Genomic DNA, 20162 nt, shown 5'->3' on the forward strand with positions numbered 1-20162 from the left:
CGCCAAAAGAAGTTTGCTGATCAACACCGAGCAAAGGCCCCCAACTACCAAGTGGGAGACAAAGTCTGGCTGGCGTCTAAACACGTGTCCATTAAAGGAGCCCGAACTTTCCGTCCAAGATACCTGGGTCCATTCACCGTCACCTCCATGATAAATCCTGTGGCGGTCAGACTAGCTTTGCCGTCAAACATGCAGATTCATCCTGTGTTCCACGTGTCTCTCCTTAAACCTGTTCAACCTGGGACCCGGGTAGCAATGCCACCGCAGCCAGTAGTAGTCGCCGGGGAGCCAGAATTCGAAGTCAAGGACATCCTAGATTCAAAGTACATCAGATCCAAATTATACTACTTAGTAGACTGGAAGGGGTATGGTCCACAAGACAGGACATGGGAGCCTTGTGAGTACATCAATGCACCTCGCTTGCTTAGGCGATTTCATCAAAACCATCCAACCAAACCAGGACCAGACAGAAAAGCCACCTTGAGAGGGGCCTTGGGGGGGGGGGGGGAGTGCTGTCATGATTCCTGCCCCTCATGTCCCCAGCCCTCCCAAGATGTCAGGCTGGAGCCAGGCCACGATCACCTACATGGCCATCAAGGGCCTCTCCATCCCTCCAAAGACCCACTTGGAGTCAGACTTGGCGCTTGTGGCACCAGACTCACTCACTCCCATAGGATAACATTGGGGATTGGACTTGTAGTGCATTGATGGGGACAAGATGGATGCCCCCATGTATTTCAGTTCCTAGAACTGCATGTGCGGTCTAGTCTTTTGGGTGTGGTTCAGCCCAGAGACACCTGGGATACCAAGAGACTATTTAAGCCACACCCAGGCTGAGAAACATGCTTTGCGTTGTTTGCACCTGGAGCGTGACACTCACCGTGTTCGGATCGGTCTCCAGTAGGCCTGCATCTTTCTTCTGCGCTCAGCTCCTGCAAGAACAAGAACACCATTAGGAACAGCCTTACCTTGCGGCGCTTCTGCCCATCATTCATCGCTCTTTCTGTTCTGCGGGCATCTTCGGCGGTGTCATTCCTATCCCGGCACGCCGCTTCCTAAGGAAAAGGGAAAAGAACAGAAAAAAGGCATTAGTAAGCATTATGCAAATCTTTGCTTATTTTTAAATACTGTACAAGCTTCAAACGCTTACCTGAATCCCAGCCGCTCTGGGGGAACTCTGTCTCCGGAACTTCTCATCCATCTGCAAGAGGGAAAAGACACTCCAGGTTAGCGTGGAAACATCTAGAGGATCCGCATAGCGCGTTTACCCACCGCATTTGTTCTTCATAACCGGCATCCACGCAGAAAACGTTGCGGCACCTAAAAGACACAGAAAAAGAACTCTGTTCAATGCAAATACGAAATGGGAGCATCGCGCATTGCGCTCTCACTCACCTTCAGCGCTGCTCATCTCAGCAGCACGCCGCCATCCCCGGACGCCGGCCATCATCTAAGGAAGGAAAGGAACGAAGTTGGAGAACTGTCCAAAAGACTCATTATACTTACCTATCGGACTCTTGCCAGTGAAGTAACTAGGCAGCAACGAACCCGCATCAATCAACGCGCTCCTGCGCTGAAAGCAGGACGGAGAGCACACTATCCAAGAAAACAAGGTGAGCTGTGGATCAAAGGGAAGGGTTGGACCCCGTGGAAGAAGGGGTTCAAGCACACAGAGACAATAGGGAGTTAAAGTCTACCAATCCTGTGTTTCAGGCCCAGTCGCCAGTCGAATAGTCTCCAGGGAAGGGTTTGAGGTCGTAAGAGGTCAGAACAGGCTGAGTGACGTCCCCGTGGATACCAGGTGAGCGTTACAGGATCTGACTTCGAACTAAGACCATACAATCCCTTATTTGGTGGAGAAAGCATAGCAAAATTAAAAGCAACAAAATCCATTTGCATATTATGAGGGCACTCTCCTCATCAACATGAAGTAAGGTTAGTCCTCGTTCATTACCTGATCACCAAACTGTATCAGTAATTAGATACAAGGATAATCGTAAGCACAATCTACACATACCATCCTGTCCTAATAGGTTACAGCTGGAACATGTATTACACGATCCCTGCCCTGTGGCCTTGAACCGCTCAAATATTCTTGCTTTGTTTTCTGAAGTACCTAACCTAAGGGCTATATCCACTAAAGATATTGCTAGAATCTAGTTCATTGGTGATCATAGACTGGACCTAGTAACTATGGATATAGCCTCAAATATAGTCTACAATGTGATATAAAAGGAGTCTATATTTTTGAGGCAACTGGGTTATGAGATCACCCGTTCACTACATGTGTGAAACACCCAGTGGGATTTACATGAGATCATAAGAGTGCTGCTTTGCATAGAAATATAGTGGTTTCTATTAAGGATCAATCTAGCTTGGGTTGTTCAAATCAATTGGGGCCCTCTCATTGTTCTAATGTTGGTACAGATAATTATTGGTCTTGGATATTAGGTGTTTTGCATACAAGAGTCCCAGGTCCTAATTTGATGCACCAGGATTTGTAGTGCTGAGTTAATTTTATGGAACTCTTGAGAAATAGACAACTTTTTTTGTGGCAGAGATTCAACTTCAATCCTCATTTGTATTAAAATCTATATTGGAGGAAAGAACTTCTAAATCTGGGATGTATGGTATATCAAGAGAGAAAAGAAGAGCTGCTTAAGAATATTGATCAAGGGCAATATTCACAGGGACAGGGGGGCTGTTCACCACACATGGGGAAAAAGTAGCAGGACAACCGGGCCTCTGTCTGCAGGAAAAACTCAGGAATCTCTCTATGCAGGAGATGCTGGGTAAGTGGGCCTTGCTGCTGGACTCCCTTAAAAGCGACTTTGCTAAGGAATTGACATGTGAATCACTCAGATGAAAGGTGTGGAACACCATACGCTTTAATATCTTTATGAAGTATGAAAACCAGCACAATATATTTGTATCAACTGATAGTCATTTTTCAAGAAACCTGACTGCTGAATCAAATATGGATAGATGATTTCCAAATAGTTCAACAATCAGCATATACATCTATAAAGGGGCATCCCTCAGAGGGTCTCCTTTGCGCATTTAGGAATACCAAAATCCAGTCCATAAAGATTGTCTCCAGTAACATCCCTGGTATCTTAGTCACTTAGGTGAAATATAAATCTCTAATCAAATGGATGAATATCTTGATTATTAATCTTTACTGAAAAAGCTATTTTTTTTAAACTTTCTTTATTGAATTTCAACAAATAAGTACACATAACACCCCATATAACAGATTAACAAGAGCCCAGTTCACCACTCCCTTAGCCAGGAGGTAGAAAAACAAACACAACTCTTTAAAGTAAATACATTCGCATTATTACAATCAGATTCATGCGTGCGCCACAGTTGCCAGCCTGTGCCTCTCTCAGCAGGGGAGAATTCCAAATAGGACCAGTTCAGATAGTCTTGCTCATCACCACTGAAATAGTGTTTATATATATATCTGAGGGGCAAAAAAAAAAATAACTAAACATTTTTTTAAAATAAAACATCTTTTTTTAGTGATGATCCCACCTATACACGCTATGAAGCAGGTGCGGGGGTCTGGGAAGTCGAGGCATTATCTATGAGATATTGCCAGAAAGGAGGCCAATAGTCGAATGGGCGGCTGATGGGGGGAGGGTAGAGGCAAATCTGGTTTCTCGCTGTTCAGACTGACTCATGACTTCCAGCCACTTCAGGAATGTAGGAGGGTTGGATTTTCCCCATGTTTTGGCTACTAGGTATCTGGCCACTACTGAAGCCATACCCAGCAGTCTTTTCTCAGTGCGGTTGCTCCCCTCAGTCAGAGCTAAAAGCCAAAGTTTGGAAAGTATTCCCCCTGCAAGGACAGCATACTTATCATTGCATCTTCCACCTCTTTCCAAAAAGGTCTAATGCAGGGGCAGCACCAGGCAACATGGTAGAAGGTAGCGGCTCGCATCCCACACCTCTTACAGGTCGGGGAACTAGCAGGGAAGAATTTGCTAAGGGCAGCAGGAGAGTAGTAAATCTGATGAAGACATTTGTAGTGAAACATCCTATAGCGAGAGTTTATGGATATGTAGCGAGACCGAATACAAATAGTTTTCCACTGATCATCACTCAGCGATTTCCCCAAGTCTGTTTCCCATATTCCTTTATACCTGTGGGTTAGAATGCTCCTCCCGTTTCTAAGCAGTTTATAAATTGTAGAGACTAGCTTCCTGGGGGATGAAGGATGCACGATGTAGCACTGAGCAGGGTGGGGAGTGGGAGCAAGCGGGAACTCAGGCCATATATTTTTCAAAATACCCCTAAGCCTGTAGTAGTACAGTAGAGTCAGGGCGTTATGCGCACCCTTTATCCTAAGTTCCTCCCAGGTCACAAAAAGGGTATCTTGCACCACATCACCCAGAGAATGTACCCCCAGAGCCCGGAAGTGTTCCTTAAAGGATTTTTAATGCGTCAGTGAGACCCCGACAATGTTGTAAATTGGAAATGTAGATAAATAGTATGGAGAGGAGTCTAATAGGTGTCCTATCTCATCCCAAGCTCTGCAGGTTATAGCCAATGGTCGAACCTCACCTTTGGCGACGGTCTCGCAAGTACCCCATAATAGGCCCAATAGGTCATCCGGTGCGCAGATAGCCAAGTGTGAATGAAGCGATTCAGGGTTAGGGGCAACCCATCTCGCAATATATTGTGCATGGATGGCTAGATAGTAAAGATACATGCCTGGATACTCCAAGCCGCCTTGTTCGTTGGGCCTTGTAAGAGTGGAGTAAGCTAGCCTTGGTTGTTTCCCAGCCCAGACCAAACTCGTTAGCATCTTTCGGACCCGAGACCAGTATTGCGCAGGGGGCCAGACAGGCACATTGCTATATATGTACAAAAGCTTAGGGAGAATTAACCATTTTCGCTAAAGCGATACAAGCCACCTGAGATATAGGAAGTAGTAACCATGCCTCCACCCTCTGCTCTAGGGTCTCCAAAACATGCACGTAATTGTCCTTGTACAGGAAGTCACGTAGGGTGGATATTATAATAACTAAATATCGTATCTTCTGGGGGCACCAGCAAAACTCATCGCCTATATCGGCCTGTTGCACACTATGGGTTATGGAAAGTACTTTGGACTTGGACCAATTGATCCTGAGCCCCGGCAGCTCCCCAAACCTAATCACCTCATGTACCAGACGAGTTAGATTCTGCCACGGGTGCTTAACATACAACAGTATGTCTTCTGCGTATAGGGACACAATGGAGAGGTGGGCAGCAAGGCGAACGCCTCTATGTGCATGCAGGTCGCGGATATGACAAGCAAGGGGCTCCATGGCCACAGCAAATAAGACTGGGGAGAAAGGGCAGCCCTGACGTGTACCGTGGGAGGGATAAATATGTTCAGACATCACCCCGTTAGTGCATATAGCCGCTCTAGGGGCAGTATAAAGGAGTTTGACCCACTGTAAATACGCTAAGCCAAACCCGGATCGCCTAAGGACTTCAAAGAGAAAGGGCCATTCCACCGAATCAAAGGCCATCTCTGCATCGAGAGCGGCCAACACTATTAGTACAGTAGGATTTACATTGTGGATGAGGGTAAAAAGACGCCGTGAATTATGTTGAGTAGAGCAACCGGGGATGAACCCGGCTAGGATCGGTAAAACCAGAGCCGCCATGTAAGGTAGGATACGCGCAGTAAGAATTTTAGCTAATATCTTATTGTCAGTGTTAATGAGGGATAACGGCCTGTAAGAGGATAGTTGCTGAGGGTCTTTCCCTGGCTTAAAGAGCACAGTCACAAGAGCCGATCTGGTAGTCTCTGGGAGAGAGCCGTTGGAGAAGGCATGCTCATACATAGCTAGGAGATGGGGTATCGCCATTTCCTCATACGCCTTATAGAATTCAGATGTTATCCCGTCTAGGCCAGGAGCTTTCCCATTAGGGAGCAATTTTATAGCCTCTCTTATTTCCTCCTCAGTGATGGGAACGTTTAGGGAGCTTCCCTGGTCCCGGTCCAACTAGCCCAGGGCCACCTCATCAAGATACTGGATTAATTTGTCGTGTCCAGGGCCGGGGCGGGACGTATACAACCTGTCATAATATGTCCGGAATTCGTCATTAATCCCCTGCAAGTCTCTAACTAGAGTCCCATCGGGGCGTTCAATCCCAGCAATGCTCAACGGGTGCTGCTCTTTCTTTATAGCCCATGCTAGGGTTCTGCTCGGGCAGTCCCCCTCCCCATATCGTACCACCACGATTGGGTCTCCCATATAGCGCTCCTCGCTCAAAGCCAATTGATAGAGCTCCACTCTTAGAGACTGCAATTCGCAACGGAGCGTATCACTATCCGCAGAGCCCTGCCTGTTTTCACCATCGCGGATCAGATAGACCTTAAATGCCTCCCATATTGACATTGACGGAAAAGTAGGTCTGTATGTACTGGCCTATCCCCGACCTAAAGTCCACATCTTCCAAGGAAGTTGCTCTGAACCTCCAGCGGGGAGAAGTTTGAGGGCTTCCCACAGGCATGAATTGGAGGAGAACAGGGGAATGATCCGACAATGTACGTGGGAATATAGTTGTTTCAGTCACAGATCGGATTATAGAGGAGGAAGCCATGATGTAATGAATTCTAGATGAGCTGCCAAGTACACCCGAGAAAAAAGTATATTCCTGGACCCCAGGGTGTTGAGAGCGCCATACATCGCTCAAATTATGATACTGAGATACGGAAGAACAGGCTTTTGCCGCAACCGGTAAGGATGATTGACATGTGGTGGATCTGTCCTCGTCAAGCGTGAGGGCCATGTTAAAGTTGCCGGACCATATAATTTCACACCCGGGGAACATGTGTATATGCCTGCACATTGGTGGAAAAACTCAGGAGAATCGGTGTTGGGAGCGTAAATATTTATCAGAAGAAGCTTAACACCGAGCAGTTCCCCATATCTGCCCTCCGTATCTGCAATTTGTCGGTGCAGTCTGTAGTGTAGGCAGCTATGTATATATGTAGCCACGCCTCGTGAGTGCGATGTACAGGGTGATTCGTATCTATGTATCCCCCAACCCGCAAGTTTAGGTAGGGTGGCTCCTTTCGCAAGGTGCGTCTCTTGTAGGCATAATATGTTTACCCCATGATTTCTACAGTAGTTTGCAATTAGACGTGTTTTCTTGGCATTAGTGAACCCTCTAATGTTCCACGACAATACAGCTATTAATTTCCCCCGCTGTTCACCTAAATGATGAGCAGTCGTGACATTTGTGATGATTTAGTAACAGTGAGAATATGCAGGTATGTACTAGCACAAGGCGGGGATTGTGGTGCAACTGTGGGAGTTTGCCCGCTTCCAACTGCGTAAATTGACCCGGACTCTTGGGACATCTGTACAGTAAGCAACTTGAAACAGAACAACCCCCAACGTGATAACCCCCCATCCCAATCCCACCCATGCCAGAAACAACAACCTACCGGCTCCCCCGGCCCACCCCCATACCCAACCAGCACCATAACTTCAAGAAAACAATCCGCAACGCCTGTGGGACCTGGAGCGCTAGCGGCGGCCAAGCTGCTCCTAGTGTTCGAAGTCACAAAGAATTATCTTCTCTGAAGCCCATTCTACAATCTGGGTTGACTGTCACAGATTTGCATAATCATAGCGGTTGGGGTTATCAGGCTGCAGGGACTTTAAGGGTGACGCAGTGAGCATCCTGGAGAGCACTCAGGATCCAGAAGGTTCAGGACAAGGCGCTCCAAGCCTCCGGCAAAGTGAAAAAGATTGTGGATCCGTTGTGTTGCACTCGGAGTTTGGCCGGATAGAGCATGGCATACTTAACCCCTTTCTTTCTAAGGCTTTGTTTGACAGATTGAAATGTTTTCCGCTGCTCCTGGACTGCCGGGCTGAAGTCGGGGAACAGGCGGATGGTAGAGGATCCCCATCGTAACTCTCCCCTCTCCCTGGTGGCACGGAGGATAATGTCCCGATCCCGGTAATTAAAAATCTTGGCAATAATCAGGCGCTCAGGATACCCAGGAGAGGGCTTTGGGCCCAACGCGCGATAGGCCCTTTCCACCATAAACATAGCTGTCACTGGAGGTCACTCCAGAATATCCATCTGGAGGGACTCCGTAAACTTCTCCATGCTCTCTATAGCTGTCGATTCCGGAACCCGAAGTATTCGAATATTGCTCCTCCTGGAGCGCCCCTCCAACTCGTCATTTTTAGCCATTACTTTCTTCACCGTTCGCTGAAGCTCCGCCATCTCCCGCTATAATGTGGCGACCTTATCCTCGCCCTCTCCGATTCGCTGCTCCGCCTCAGTCATACGGCCAAAAGGTTTATCAATTTGTATAGCTGAGGTGTCAACTTTACAAGTCAGGGCATTTATCTTAACCCGAGGGTGTCAGTACTACTTTTTAGAGCTAGAAGCGTTTGATTTAGGACAACTGCATCAACCCGGACAGTCTCTTGGTCAGAAGGAGGGGGAGATGAAGACAGGTCGGGCCAGGCAAATTGATCCATCTTGGCTTGCTTTTTCTGGTTCCCCATGGTGAGAGTGGTGTGCGAGTAAGGAGCTGCAGTACTCGCACAAACCGGCGCAAGAGATGTAATACTCTGCTCTGAGGCGAGTCTCGCCGATGCAGAAATTGAGGGGTCTGCGTCCCCAAGCTAGACCCGCATGGAAGTTAGCTAAGGGAACCTCGTGGCAGATGTGGCAAGAATGTCTCTACACTTCGGTTCAGTACCGGCGGCTGCAGAGGCGACGTGAGGTCCAGCATGGGGTCATAGCTTGCCAGGAAATATTGTGGCATAGTAACCCACGGCGGTGAATGGCACAGGCACAGCACAATGACCCAGGGGAAAAAAAAATGTTTTTTAAAAAGGGGGGGGCGCTAGGGATGGGCTCCCACCTATCAGCCCAGGGGAAACAAACAAATCACTGCCGCAATGAAGTTGGGAGTCCCAGCCCGCCAACCACCACTCAGCGGGGACCACCAGGGCACACAGGCTTGCAAGAAAGGGGGAGGTAATCCAAAGGGGCCAGGAGACTCAGGGAGAAGTACCTCTGCCAGCTCCAGCACACAGGCAGTGTCGATGGATTCAGTACCAGCAACAGTTCCAGAGATCCTCCGTAGGATGTGTGATGGGGCTGGGACCAGCCGAACAAAGCAAGATACCCCGCCAGTCAGCAGCGAGGAGGCGAGATGAGAGGGGGCAGCGCTGTCACCAAGATCCCCGGGCATCCACACAGCAGTCGCCCAAGACCCGTGACCACCGCCGCCCTCCGCGAGTCACACTAGATCAGGGCGGCAGGCAAGGGGGCCTCCAGCCCCGGAACACCGCATGCAGAACGGAATCTCCTGGTTGGGAGGGTCTGGAGCAGTCAAAGCGCCCCACAGCAGCACAAGCTCCAAGCCGCCACCGATCCGCTGCAGGTCGAGGACGAGGTATCTGCAGCCACCCACAGTCAGAGCGAGGGCTCCGGTGAAGCACCACCAAAATCAAGCGAGCGCCCCCGCCCCCCACCAACTCCTCAGCACGTCCAGCAGGCCGCAACAGAGGACCCGAGTCGATCTCCTCACTCGGGTTTCCAAACGGATGAGGGAGTAATGCAGACAGTGCCCAAGCCTGAATAATAAAATAAATTGCCCGCACTGAAAGGGTATGGGCACATTCAGAGAAAGATTTTCATGAAGATATTCATACCTCGAACGGAGCCTCTCAGGCAGCGGCCATCTTGGCCAACCGCGCAACAGTGCCCCCCCTTTACTGAAAAAGCTATTAACTGTGATGATTTTCTTACTCACAGTGAGGAGTAGCTGGCTAATTGGAGAGTGAAAGAGGAAATGCATGTGATAATAGCAGGTGATCTCAACCTGAATAATTTCATGGAAACTGAGAATGAAAGCAGTTCTAGGCATAAGTGCAAGTTGAGATGGATGGACTTGTTGGAAGTTTGGGACCTCATGATTACCAACAATAATGTGGAAGGTGACTTGATAAAGAGACCGACATGGAGTAGAGGACTCCAATCTTACCATATCAACTACGTAATATTATCCTGTCTAATGTTTGACAGATGTAGTCGTTTTGAGATCTTATCAACACACCTTAGCAACCACAATATCCTTGCAACATCATTCCAACTATGTAGCAAACAACTAAACTTTGGGTCTGATAGAAATCTTGTGGTGAGTAGTGGGAGAAATAAGATTAAAAGGGTTAATAGGAAGGGAGCCAATTTGATTATAAATCTAGAGGCCTATCTAAATCAGGCCCCAATAGACAATATTATGAGAAGATGCACTAGGAGTGGTTATTGTGACTTTATCTGGGAAAGCGACAAGCCATCAAATGGTGGACACAGAATTATTGCACATGTTCACTCATTCAACGTATTGGCTTTTGAGCGTAAGAAAATGTATAAAGTAGAGCTGAAACTGTTATGATGGAAGTCATTAGATAAGATAACGTACGGCACAGAAAAAAGCAGCATTAAAAGGGTTAGAAAACTGGATGAGCAATAATAAAGCGCAAATATTCCAACAGTCCAGCGAAAGAATGCTGAAAGCATTATCTCAGTCTAATACTAGGAATTTCTGGAACCTGGTACATGATGATGGAACTGCCCAAATTGAACATCAGAGTATCGGAATAGATTAATCATGGTTACGGACACATTGGGGAGATATGTGGGACGGGGGGGCCAAAAAAGCTAGGATCCCTTACATTTCAATCCAGTGGGACGTAGAATTTGAGCAGAAAGACATTAGAAGTCTTATAATAAAATCATCTATCTGAAATGCAGCTGGTCCCAATGGACTCACCAACTCAATTCTTAAATTAAATCCTTAGCTGTGGTCACCGATATTGACCCTTCTTTTCTGTGATATTTTGAAAACTGCCACTATGCCTAATTCATGGAAAGAATCCATAATCATTTAATTATTTAAGAAGGGCAATCGGTCTGATCCCAACGGACCAATTGCCCTTCTTCACTGCAATAGTAAAATCTTTGCGGCACTAATCTGGGAGGAATGAGAGTCTTGGATCAAGGGTAAAAACATATTGCCGCGAAATAAGTGTGGTTTTAGAAAGGGATTGTCTACGACTCTCAATGGTTTCTTCCTTTCAGTACTAAAAGATGACTCCAGGCATAAGATGAAAGGAGTTCCAAATCAGGTCCACGTCTGTCTAATAGTCTTCTCAAAAGCTTTCGATGTAGTAGAATGCCAGATAATTTGGTCAAAATTGAAAAATGGGGAATACCGCCATCTCTATTGGTCATCCTTGAAAATATACATAATGATACATCAGTAAGGGTGAGATTGAATGCTGGTGGTTCCCCGTCAGATTCCTTCCCTACGTCAAAAGTTTTTCGTCAGGGCTGCATGTTTGCACCATGCTTTTATAATCTGTACCTGGCAGACTTGAATGATGACTTAGAAAAGGCTGCCTTGGTCAGCCCCAAAATTGGGGTTTGGGAATTAGCTGACTCCTATATGCTGACGACCTGGCACTTTTTGATGTCTCACCCATAGGGCTCCAGAGGTTACTTACAGCGATTAGTACATATGCAAAAGAGAACGATCTGATCATAAAACAGAAAAAATGACACATCATCACCTTTACCAACGCAAAGAATGAAATTAGCAGAATTAAGTGGGTTGTTGATGGTATTAAGATTGATACCAAGAAGGAGGTGTTGTACTTCAGATTTAAAATCAAAATATTTACAAGCAAAATTCATACCATCTTGAATCTGGAGATATAATTGACCAACTGGCTTTCCAGATGAGACAAATACCGGGAAAGTTCAGTAAATTCTCTATTGAACCTTTGAGTCACTTCTATGTGGGTAAGGTAATACCAAAGATTATGTATGGTGTTGAACTGGATGGAGCAGAAGGATGTCTGTGATTTCACCGAATCCACTTCACCTAAAGGAGAAATCTTCAAAAAATGTGTTCTTCAAAACATTTTTTAATATGCTGGGGAGGGGGTTGGGCTGATCGCCCCACTTCCCCCTTCCTTATCCTATCCCCTTACTCTACCCCATGTATGTTTTAAAATGTACCTACTTACCTAACCAATTAGAAGAAAAGAAAATTTGAAGATTTCTGAGTAGGTGAAATTGGATTCAGTGAAATGTACGGTATCGGGAGCAGCATACAGCATTGATTAGGATAGATTAGAGGGGAGGCTTTGGAAAAGGGTCCTGGGTTTTCCCTCCTCTCTTCCCATGGCATCGCAACTCTTTGAATTGGGTCTGTTGCTTTGTGTTACTGGTTCAACTGACAAATACTATCGATCACTGCAAAAATGGTGCCTCCCTTGCCAAATACTTTGTTTGAAAATCTTCAGGACTGTCTGATTAGTAAGGTCTATCCATTTCTGAATGTAATGTCAGCACTTATGGATGAGCTGCTGAACCACATAAACAAAGATCGCTCTGTTTTAGTATCAACTCCCCTGTCTATAAAAAAGCTCTAAAACAGGGGAGTGGATTGTGACTATTGACAAAACACGCTGATATAAAATACATTCAACCTTTCAGTTTATCAACAAACCGCTAGGAGATTTGCCTAAATACCTTTGTTATTATCCCTGGCCTATACCAAAACATGTGTTCCTGAGATTCTGTTTGAACGCTTTGCCAACTGGTGAAGTTCGATATGTGCGATCCATGACACAAGAGGGAACCTGTACATAATGTAATGCTGCAGAAAGACCAGAAACACTTCAACATCTTCTGGTCGAATGCTCTGCCTTGGCTGATATTAGAACACAACACTTAGGTTGTTTCTTCTGTAATGATAATGCTCATGTACTTTCAGAGGATATGTGGAAACATGTTTCTGCTGGAGTGGAGATGGTTTTAACCTAGGCTGTGATCCAAATGATTAAGGAACTAAATCTTTATAGCTAACATAACCATTTTGTTCATCTATGGAACCATATAATTGGCTCTTGGTGCATGTCTGAATGGTAGAAATTGTCATTGTATTTCCTCCCTTTTGTACTTTTTATGTACTGATTTGTAATGTATTACACTTTTATAAAATATTGATTAGCAATGTACTGATTTTTCCGGTTTCTTTTTATCTCTTTTTATACTGTGCTAATTTGTAAATTTGTGTACAAGATCATATTTTGTATCAAATTTCACAATTTTGAAAAAAGAAGAAAAACAATAGACAACTTTTTTCAAATTCCAAATTAGGTGCTGCCTTATGTCACTCAACAATATGTTTACAGGAAACTTGGCTCATGAGTCGACCTTTTTAAGATGCATATACTGTTTTTTTTCAAACTGCTAATAAGGGTTTGGGAAATAAGCCTGCGGGGAGCCTTTTAGTCGTGGCCAAATCCTGTATTGCAGGTTCACTGTTTACAGAATTTAATATTCAGAGAGGAGTTATGGCTGCAGTTCTAAATATATTGGTGGAGGGTCAACCTTCTGAATTATTAGTTGTCAACATATATTGGCATATAGGAATTTGTAACTTAAGTATGTTTTAAAACACTTTGGTTAAATGTTTAAAGGATTGGTCAGAAAAGGTTACACCCACATTATCATAACAGGGGACTTTAATTCAACGTGTCCTCATTCCCACGAGGATGAACATACTTGTGAACTTTTAATGCCCAAAAACAATGGGAACCATAAGGACATACACAGAAGGCAGTCGTTGGCCAGCTTGACTGCCTTTGGTTTAAGAGTGCTAAATGGTAATGTATCTGGGGATATTCCCGGGCAGTCTACCTGGAAGAGAGGACATTCTGAATCTGTTATTGATTATGTCTTTGTGTATTACCATCTATTCCAATTATGTAAATGCCTTGAAATCACTTGCAGTGATCATAACATGTTGAAGGTAAAGTATGAAGTCGGGATTAACAGGTTTGATAGTATGGTAAGTGGAAATTTAACAGTAAATAATAGGATAAAATCGACTAACTCCTGCATAAATAAGTTTAATAATTGTATTATTCAAATTTGGAACAATAGTTCTAATGACTGGACACTTTATTCCTTCAACTATGATATGTTTCACCTATTCATTGAGGATACATTTGTTTGCCTTTTTTTCTTTTAAAATATTTTTCTTCTAAATCCTCGGCCAAACAGTCTAAACATCTTCATCAATATGATACATTATTGGTTGAGAAGAAGAAAAACTTAAGACGGTGATTAGGGAAATTAAAAGTAGCAACTTGCACATTGACGCTAAAACGATTACAATGAGTAAAGAGAGACAACATGGCAAGAACTGGGTGAAAAACCACCAAAGTATTTTATTTCAAAAAGATGTTGACATTTCTTTAGGGATTCTTGGTCTGAGGAATGCCTCACATTTGTGGCAGGTCCTACATGATATGGAGAGTTGCCAATGTGTAATTCAAGCAAATTCAGTTTCAAAACAAATGTATGATTCAGCATTTTGAGGCAATATAGAAGAGGAAGGGTACATCTTGTGGTCCTGTCTTTCCGGTTAGCATGGATACGTTGGACTGGAATTTGACCTGCACACACAAGGAGATTTTAAGGTTAATTCAAACAGCTAACCCCACCAGAGCAGTAGGTCAGAATGGGCAGCACCTAATAAATGGGTTGACATTTTAGTAATCCTGTTTATACAAATAATATCTCCTGGCAAATTCCTGACCTCGTGGCAGACATGGTTTGTTATACCCATATACAAACAGGGTGAACAAAATAATCCTAATAACTACAGACCTATCATGCTCTTGGATGCTGATAATAGGATCTTTGATTCCCTGTTACTAAAACATTTACAACTCTGGTCAGACAAAACTGGTAGATTAAGAAAAAAAAGAGGTTGGCTTCTGGAAACTGCAAGGCACCTCCATTAACGGCTTTATATGGAGATGTCTGTAGGGCCTTCCGTGGTGAAAACATTATAGTCATATTTATGTAGTGTCTAGTGACATCCGAGACACGTTTGACCGGTTGAACAGTGATCTCTTATGGTGTAAATTGGCAAAATGGGGCATTCCTGCTGGTCTGTTGAAACTCCTGATCCATCTACATAATAATTCTAATATTCAAGTTAGACTAGATTATAATGGTAATTTAGCCAGTAAGATCAATACTAACACAGGTTTGAGGCAGGGTTGCATTTGGGGACCTTGCCTCTTTAACCTTTATGTATCGGATATTCAGGACGTTATGACTCCAGCTGTTTTTGGCTTCTCCAAAGCTTGCATCCTTTAAATATTATTGGGTAGCCTATGCAGATGCCTTTCTGTTGCTTGATTGTACTCAGTGTGGGCTTCAGCAGCTAGTTAATGCATTTGCACGTTATTCTACTGAAATCTTTCTTTAACCTGATCGAGACAAAAATGATGAACTTTACTACCATGAGGCACTTTGCCAATTTTAATAGTTTTTTTTAAATAATATGAAATTGGATGTAACTGATAATATGATGTATTTGGGCTTTCCAATTTTAGGAAAACCTGGTAAAGGTCATATTATGGCATTTTTAAAGTCCATAAAAAAATCTTGGTTGGTCAAATGTGGAAAAAGAATTCTAAGTTTGGCAAATTTTCAATATGAGCATGAATCCGTTTTAATGAAGGCAAAGTGATACCTAAGTTGTTATATGGGGTTATATGGCCTGTTATCTGAAACTTTCTGCCAACAAAAAAGTCTGTAGTCACTTCATAAGCATCAGATGTAATCTTTGGCCTGTATGTGAAATTCTGGTGAGAAGGGGCCAACTGCTCAAAGAACAGGTCTTTTTTAGATGTTGTAGAGATGAGAGCACAATTGAAACCTTAAAACATTTACTAATTTATTGCTCGGCCTTAAGCTACAAACACACTCTATATTTTAGATGCTTGATTTACAGAATTGATTTTATTGATTACGAAAGTCTCTGAAACTATTTATTGAATGGTAACTATACTCTTGCTATAATTGTGGTTGCAGGTTTTCTTAATAGTCTATGTGAGTATTTTACATGAATGTTAAGATTCGTATTTTAAATCTGGTTGTGAGAGTAATCTATTAATGTTATTAATGCATTAATGTGGTTATTTCTGATACATTTTGAGTTATTTTCACAGATATAATGTCTGTTTGTGTAAAGTATGCGAATGTATTTTTCTGTCTTCTTTCGTATATATTGTAAAGGTTAAACATTTTGTTTTTAACCATAAGACAATATAAAAAAATGTTTCGCAGTATGCTATGTACTAGCTCCTAGTACCCCAGAGCTAGCTCCTTCCTACCGGAAGATGCTCAATACCCAGCAGTTGGGTTTAGCTCCAGCTCGTCAAATCTCAATTCCGAAGCCTGCAGGAGGAAGGGTTGGTTACTCACTTCCTTCCCCAGTTCTCAATAGCTTCCCTCAGTGTAACCCAAGGGAGAATATACAAGTGATTTAGGACTAATTGTACAGATTGGACTGCAGAATAACCATGTGGCCAGGTTGTGTCATGCAGGTGGGGTACATTATGTATATCGAAAAGGGACTACATTGTAAACATGTGTAAACTCTGGCTCTGATTAAAAAGCTTGTGGCCTAGCAGATTAATCAATAGAGTGAAAAGGGTGCATGGTGCACCTGAGCAGCTTTTAGAAGTAGGCTATAAGCACATAGAGAAGCATAAGGCCAGTTTTGGGTAATGACAGGTCTTACTCTCTATCATTTCTATGTATCTGTGTGTATTTAGGCACTGCAAATAGGTAGACATACCTGAAATGAGCATGAGCTCGTCTGCACCGTTACAGGGGTGGCATTTGCCCCACTGCGGCTGTAGATTCTCTGCTCAGCGCTCTCTTGCCAGCCTTCTGCCTCTCCATTCCTCTCGTTAGGAACCAAGGTGGGCAGCAAAAACATCTTCTCAAGCACCGCAGACACTCGCTTCAGGAGACACCAGGCAACCTGGGCAAGAGGATGCAGCAGAAGAGTCCAAGCAAGCACCAAGGGGCGGAGCAGCCAAAATTCACCTCCCGGGCTTGTTCCCTTCTGGTATCCTGGGGGGTATCGGGGCATCTCTCCCAGATACATGGTGGCAGTAATTCGAAAGAAACCAGGTTGAAGTCTCAAATGAGGAATTCTGGTTTTCCAGGTAAAGTATGCTTACATGGGAATTAAACTATATTGGACTATGTTTCAAAGGATTGTTTCAATCAACTCAGTCTCTCTCCAACAAGAACGGCCCCAAACTCATCCCAGAGCTTTTAGCAAAAGTAGACACCCCCATTGTGACCCTTATTTCACCCAACTAGTTATATCCCTTGCTCTTCCTGTGAGTGGTGGCCTTACTCACACTTCCAACATGTCACCCAACCTTCCATCAACCACGTGCTTCCGTTCACAGACTTCTCTCCCTCCTAATCCTCCTCCCGGAAGCATTCAGTTGTATCCCTGTCCTGTGACTGTACTCACAGGTGTTTTGGCTGTTCACACACGTGCCTAGATCTCATGGGGTGCAGACACCGTCCTCTCACCTGCCTCCCTTTCAGCACACCCTCTTCAACCACACTTTTGCTCACTTAACACCTTCTGATCCTCAGCCTCACTAATACCATGCTGGTCTCCTTGGACGTCGGGTTTCTCCTCTAAGCGCCCTGGGCATCTTAGTTCACTCTGTATATACTCATGGCATAGGTATCATCATTTAGAAGAAGCATATGTAGCTGTCACGAATGACTTTACTGTTCTGCATTCAATTTGAGTGGATGCGGGTGGGCCCTGCTGACTGTGCTGCAGCGGCTAGCATTCCATCTTGCTATCTGTGTTTTAAGGCCCAGGGTACCTTAATGGCTGTGCTTTACGAGCACAGATTCCCTCCTGGTTTGCCCTGGGGCGCCTTGCTGCTGGCTGTGCTACAGGAGCTGTGGTACACCATCCTAAGTGCTGTGTTGCAGGTACTGGCATGCTGATAAGTGATCTGTGAGCAGGAACTCAACTTTGAGCTATACATACTGGGATCCGTGTTATGCCCTCTAAAGGCTGGCGTGTAATCCACATGTTCTCTACGCTGCAGGTGCCGAGGTGCACTGTTAGTGTTCCAGGAGCTGTGTGTCCTTGTGTGACGCAAGAGTTGATTGCTATGTCCATATTGTAGGAGTAGAGTTGCCTTCGTTCCGTCTATGCTGCATCAGAAGGAACTATGTTGGACAGCAATAGCTGGGGCCCCTTGTGAGTAACTTGGGAGCCGCACTGTGGGCGCTGCGATGCCTTGAAGCTGTGCGGGGAAGGAGTTGTAAAGCCCTGTGTCTTATTTTACCGCTACAGTGCATTCCTTGTATGTGTTACCAGATGTGGGTGCCTATTCCCCGCTGCAGTAGCTCGGGTTCGAGCACCTTATATGTGCTGCGGGAGTTGGGCTACCGTCCTCTTGAGTGACCGGGCTGTGCTGCAGGAGCAGAGGCGCGCTGTCGGTGTTGTATAAGATGGGGGTGCATCCATTCCAACAAACCGATGTTTGTATCCCTGCTGTCTATGTTGCGCGACAAGGACGGCCCACTTCGCGTTAAGGGTTTCTGCTGGGTGTCTTGCCTGTGTTTCAAGAGCAGATGTGTCCTACCGGTTGGAGATGTACAATGTTGTAGTGCTACAACAGGGGTGTCTGTCTGGGCTGCACGAGCTTAGGAGCTCTCTTGGCTGTACAGTGAGAAGGCTCTATTGGTGCTTTCTTGCTGCCTTTACTGCAGGAACTGGGGGAGCCCTTGTCTGTACTGCAGGAGCTGTGCCTTGCCTGTATTGCAGTGCTGGTGCTTCCTGGTGTATGGTGCAAATGCTGCTGGGGCGCCGTCTTGCTGTGCGCGCGCGGAAGCCAGGCTGCCTTCTTGCTGTGCTGACCGACAGTCAGGAAGTTCTATTTCTGAATCTTTGTTGACAGCCGATGAAGGTTGAAACCTGAAGCTAGGCAGGCTCCTCCCAGCAGAGGGGTACTGACGTCACCACGGCCAGGATAGGATTGTGTATGTCTTTACCTCGGGTATGAGCCGGCTGTGCTCACCCTCTCACTTAAGCCACTGAGTGAAAACGTACTTTTCGCCTCTACTGTCGATTTGTTTTGTTGTATTTACTGAATTCTTAAAAATGTAACAGTTCTGGCGCTGTGTGTATTACATGCCTGCAGCCTTTTTCGCTTTCTGCCAACGTTTCTGCACATGGCAAGGGCAGAAGGAAGCATTCGAGAATGGGGATTCCCGTTTGATTGGTGGATACAGTGGAATGTTTATTATTCCCTTAATACTTCATGTAAATCAAGCAAGCTTTTTGAATCTAGTAGTTATCCTAGTTAATCAGTGGTGGAAGCAGGAGTGGCCTGTTCCATAGAGGAACTCTGGAGATTTCCTGGTAGGGCTCTTTTGTGTGGTAACCTATTTTATTTACAAATGTTATCATAGGAAAAGGGTTGGGCTTGCTGAAAGTGTTTAATATGGGGGCGCTTTGAAAATTATTTGAGGGACCTCGTTTGGTTCCCATTCCACCCCTGGGTGGAAATGGAAAAAAATAACTAGTGGTACTCTGGCAGCATCCAAAAGGGAGGGGTGCGATAATGAAGCACATTGCGCAGTGGGAGTGTAGGGGTAGGGGGTTGGCGGGCCTAGAGCAGGGCCGGGCAGGTTTTTAATGCTTAATGTATCATTTTGCATTGCTGCTAAACTACACATTGGCTAGAATAATAAAATAATGGCAATATGTTCGTCTCTGACAGAAATATAAAAAACAATATTTTCATAAATAGAAATCTTTGGTACAACTGTGCATGCAAATTAAACAAGATACAATTTGACATAAATTTAGAACATTTCCATCCGTGCTATCTGTGAATGATCATTTACACTGAAACTCACAATTATAAATATAGTTTCAACATATTTTGATTGGCATTAAAATGTGAATTGTATAGGGCTCTCTATACATTGGCAGTAAGTACACATATACTTGTCCTACAAGAATAGCACACACGTTAATCTATGACAGTCGATGGTTGAATGTTCATTTTTATTACTGTATCTCTTCTCTTAATGAATACTTATATTTGTAAGTAACAGTAATTGAGCAAAACAGAAATTCATTACTTTAAGCAAGCCCATAACCATACCTTAAACTCAATACACTTTTTAGTTGTCAGTAATCATCTGAGTGTAGTCAATTCAAATGAATCCAAACATTGGCAAAC

At 44.5% G+C, this 20162-nt stretch overlaps 1 protein-coding gene across 1 annotated transcript in view; it reads right to left on the minus strand.

The window, feature by feature from the left end:
• The window catches only part of LOC138514152 (kelch repeat and BTB domain-containing protein 13-like), a 111632-nt gene extending 92741 nt beyond the window's left edge, over window positions 1–18891 (minus strand). Inside the window, exon 1 of the mRNA XM_069629454.1 lies at window positions 16715–18891. Coding sequence (XP_069485555.1) covers window positions 16715–17029 — 315 coding nt within the window. The 5' untranslated portion in view covers window positions 17030–18891. The remainder of the gene's footprint in view (window positions 1–16714) is intronic.
• Window positions 18892–20162: the final 1271 nt, after the last annotated feature.

The sequence above is a fragment of the Ambystoma mexicanum genome, chromosome 12 (assembly GCF_040938575.1).
Source record: "Ambystoma mexicanum isolate Mex_15411 chromosome 12, UKY_AmexF1_1, whole genome shotgun sequence".
NCBI lineage: Eukaryota > Metazoa > Chordata > Amphibia > Caudata > Ambystomatidae > Ambystoma > Ambystoma mexicanum.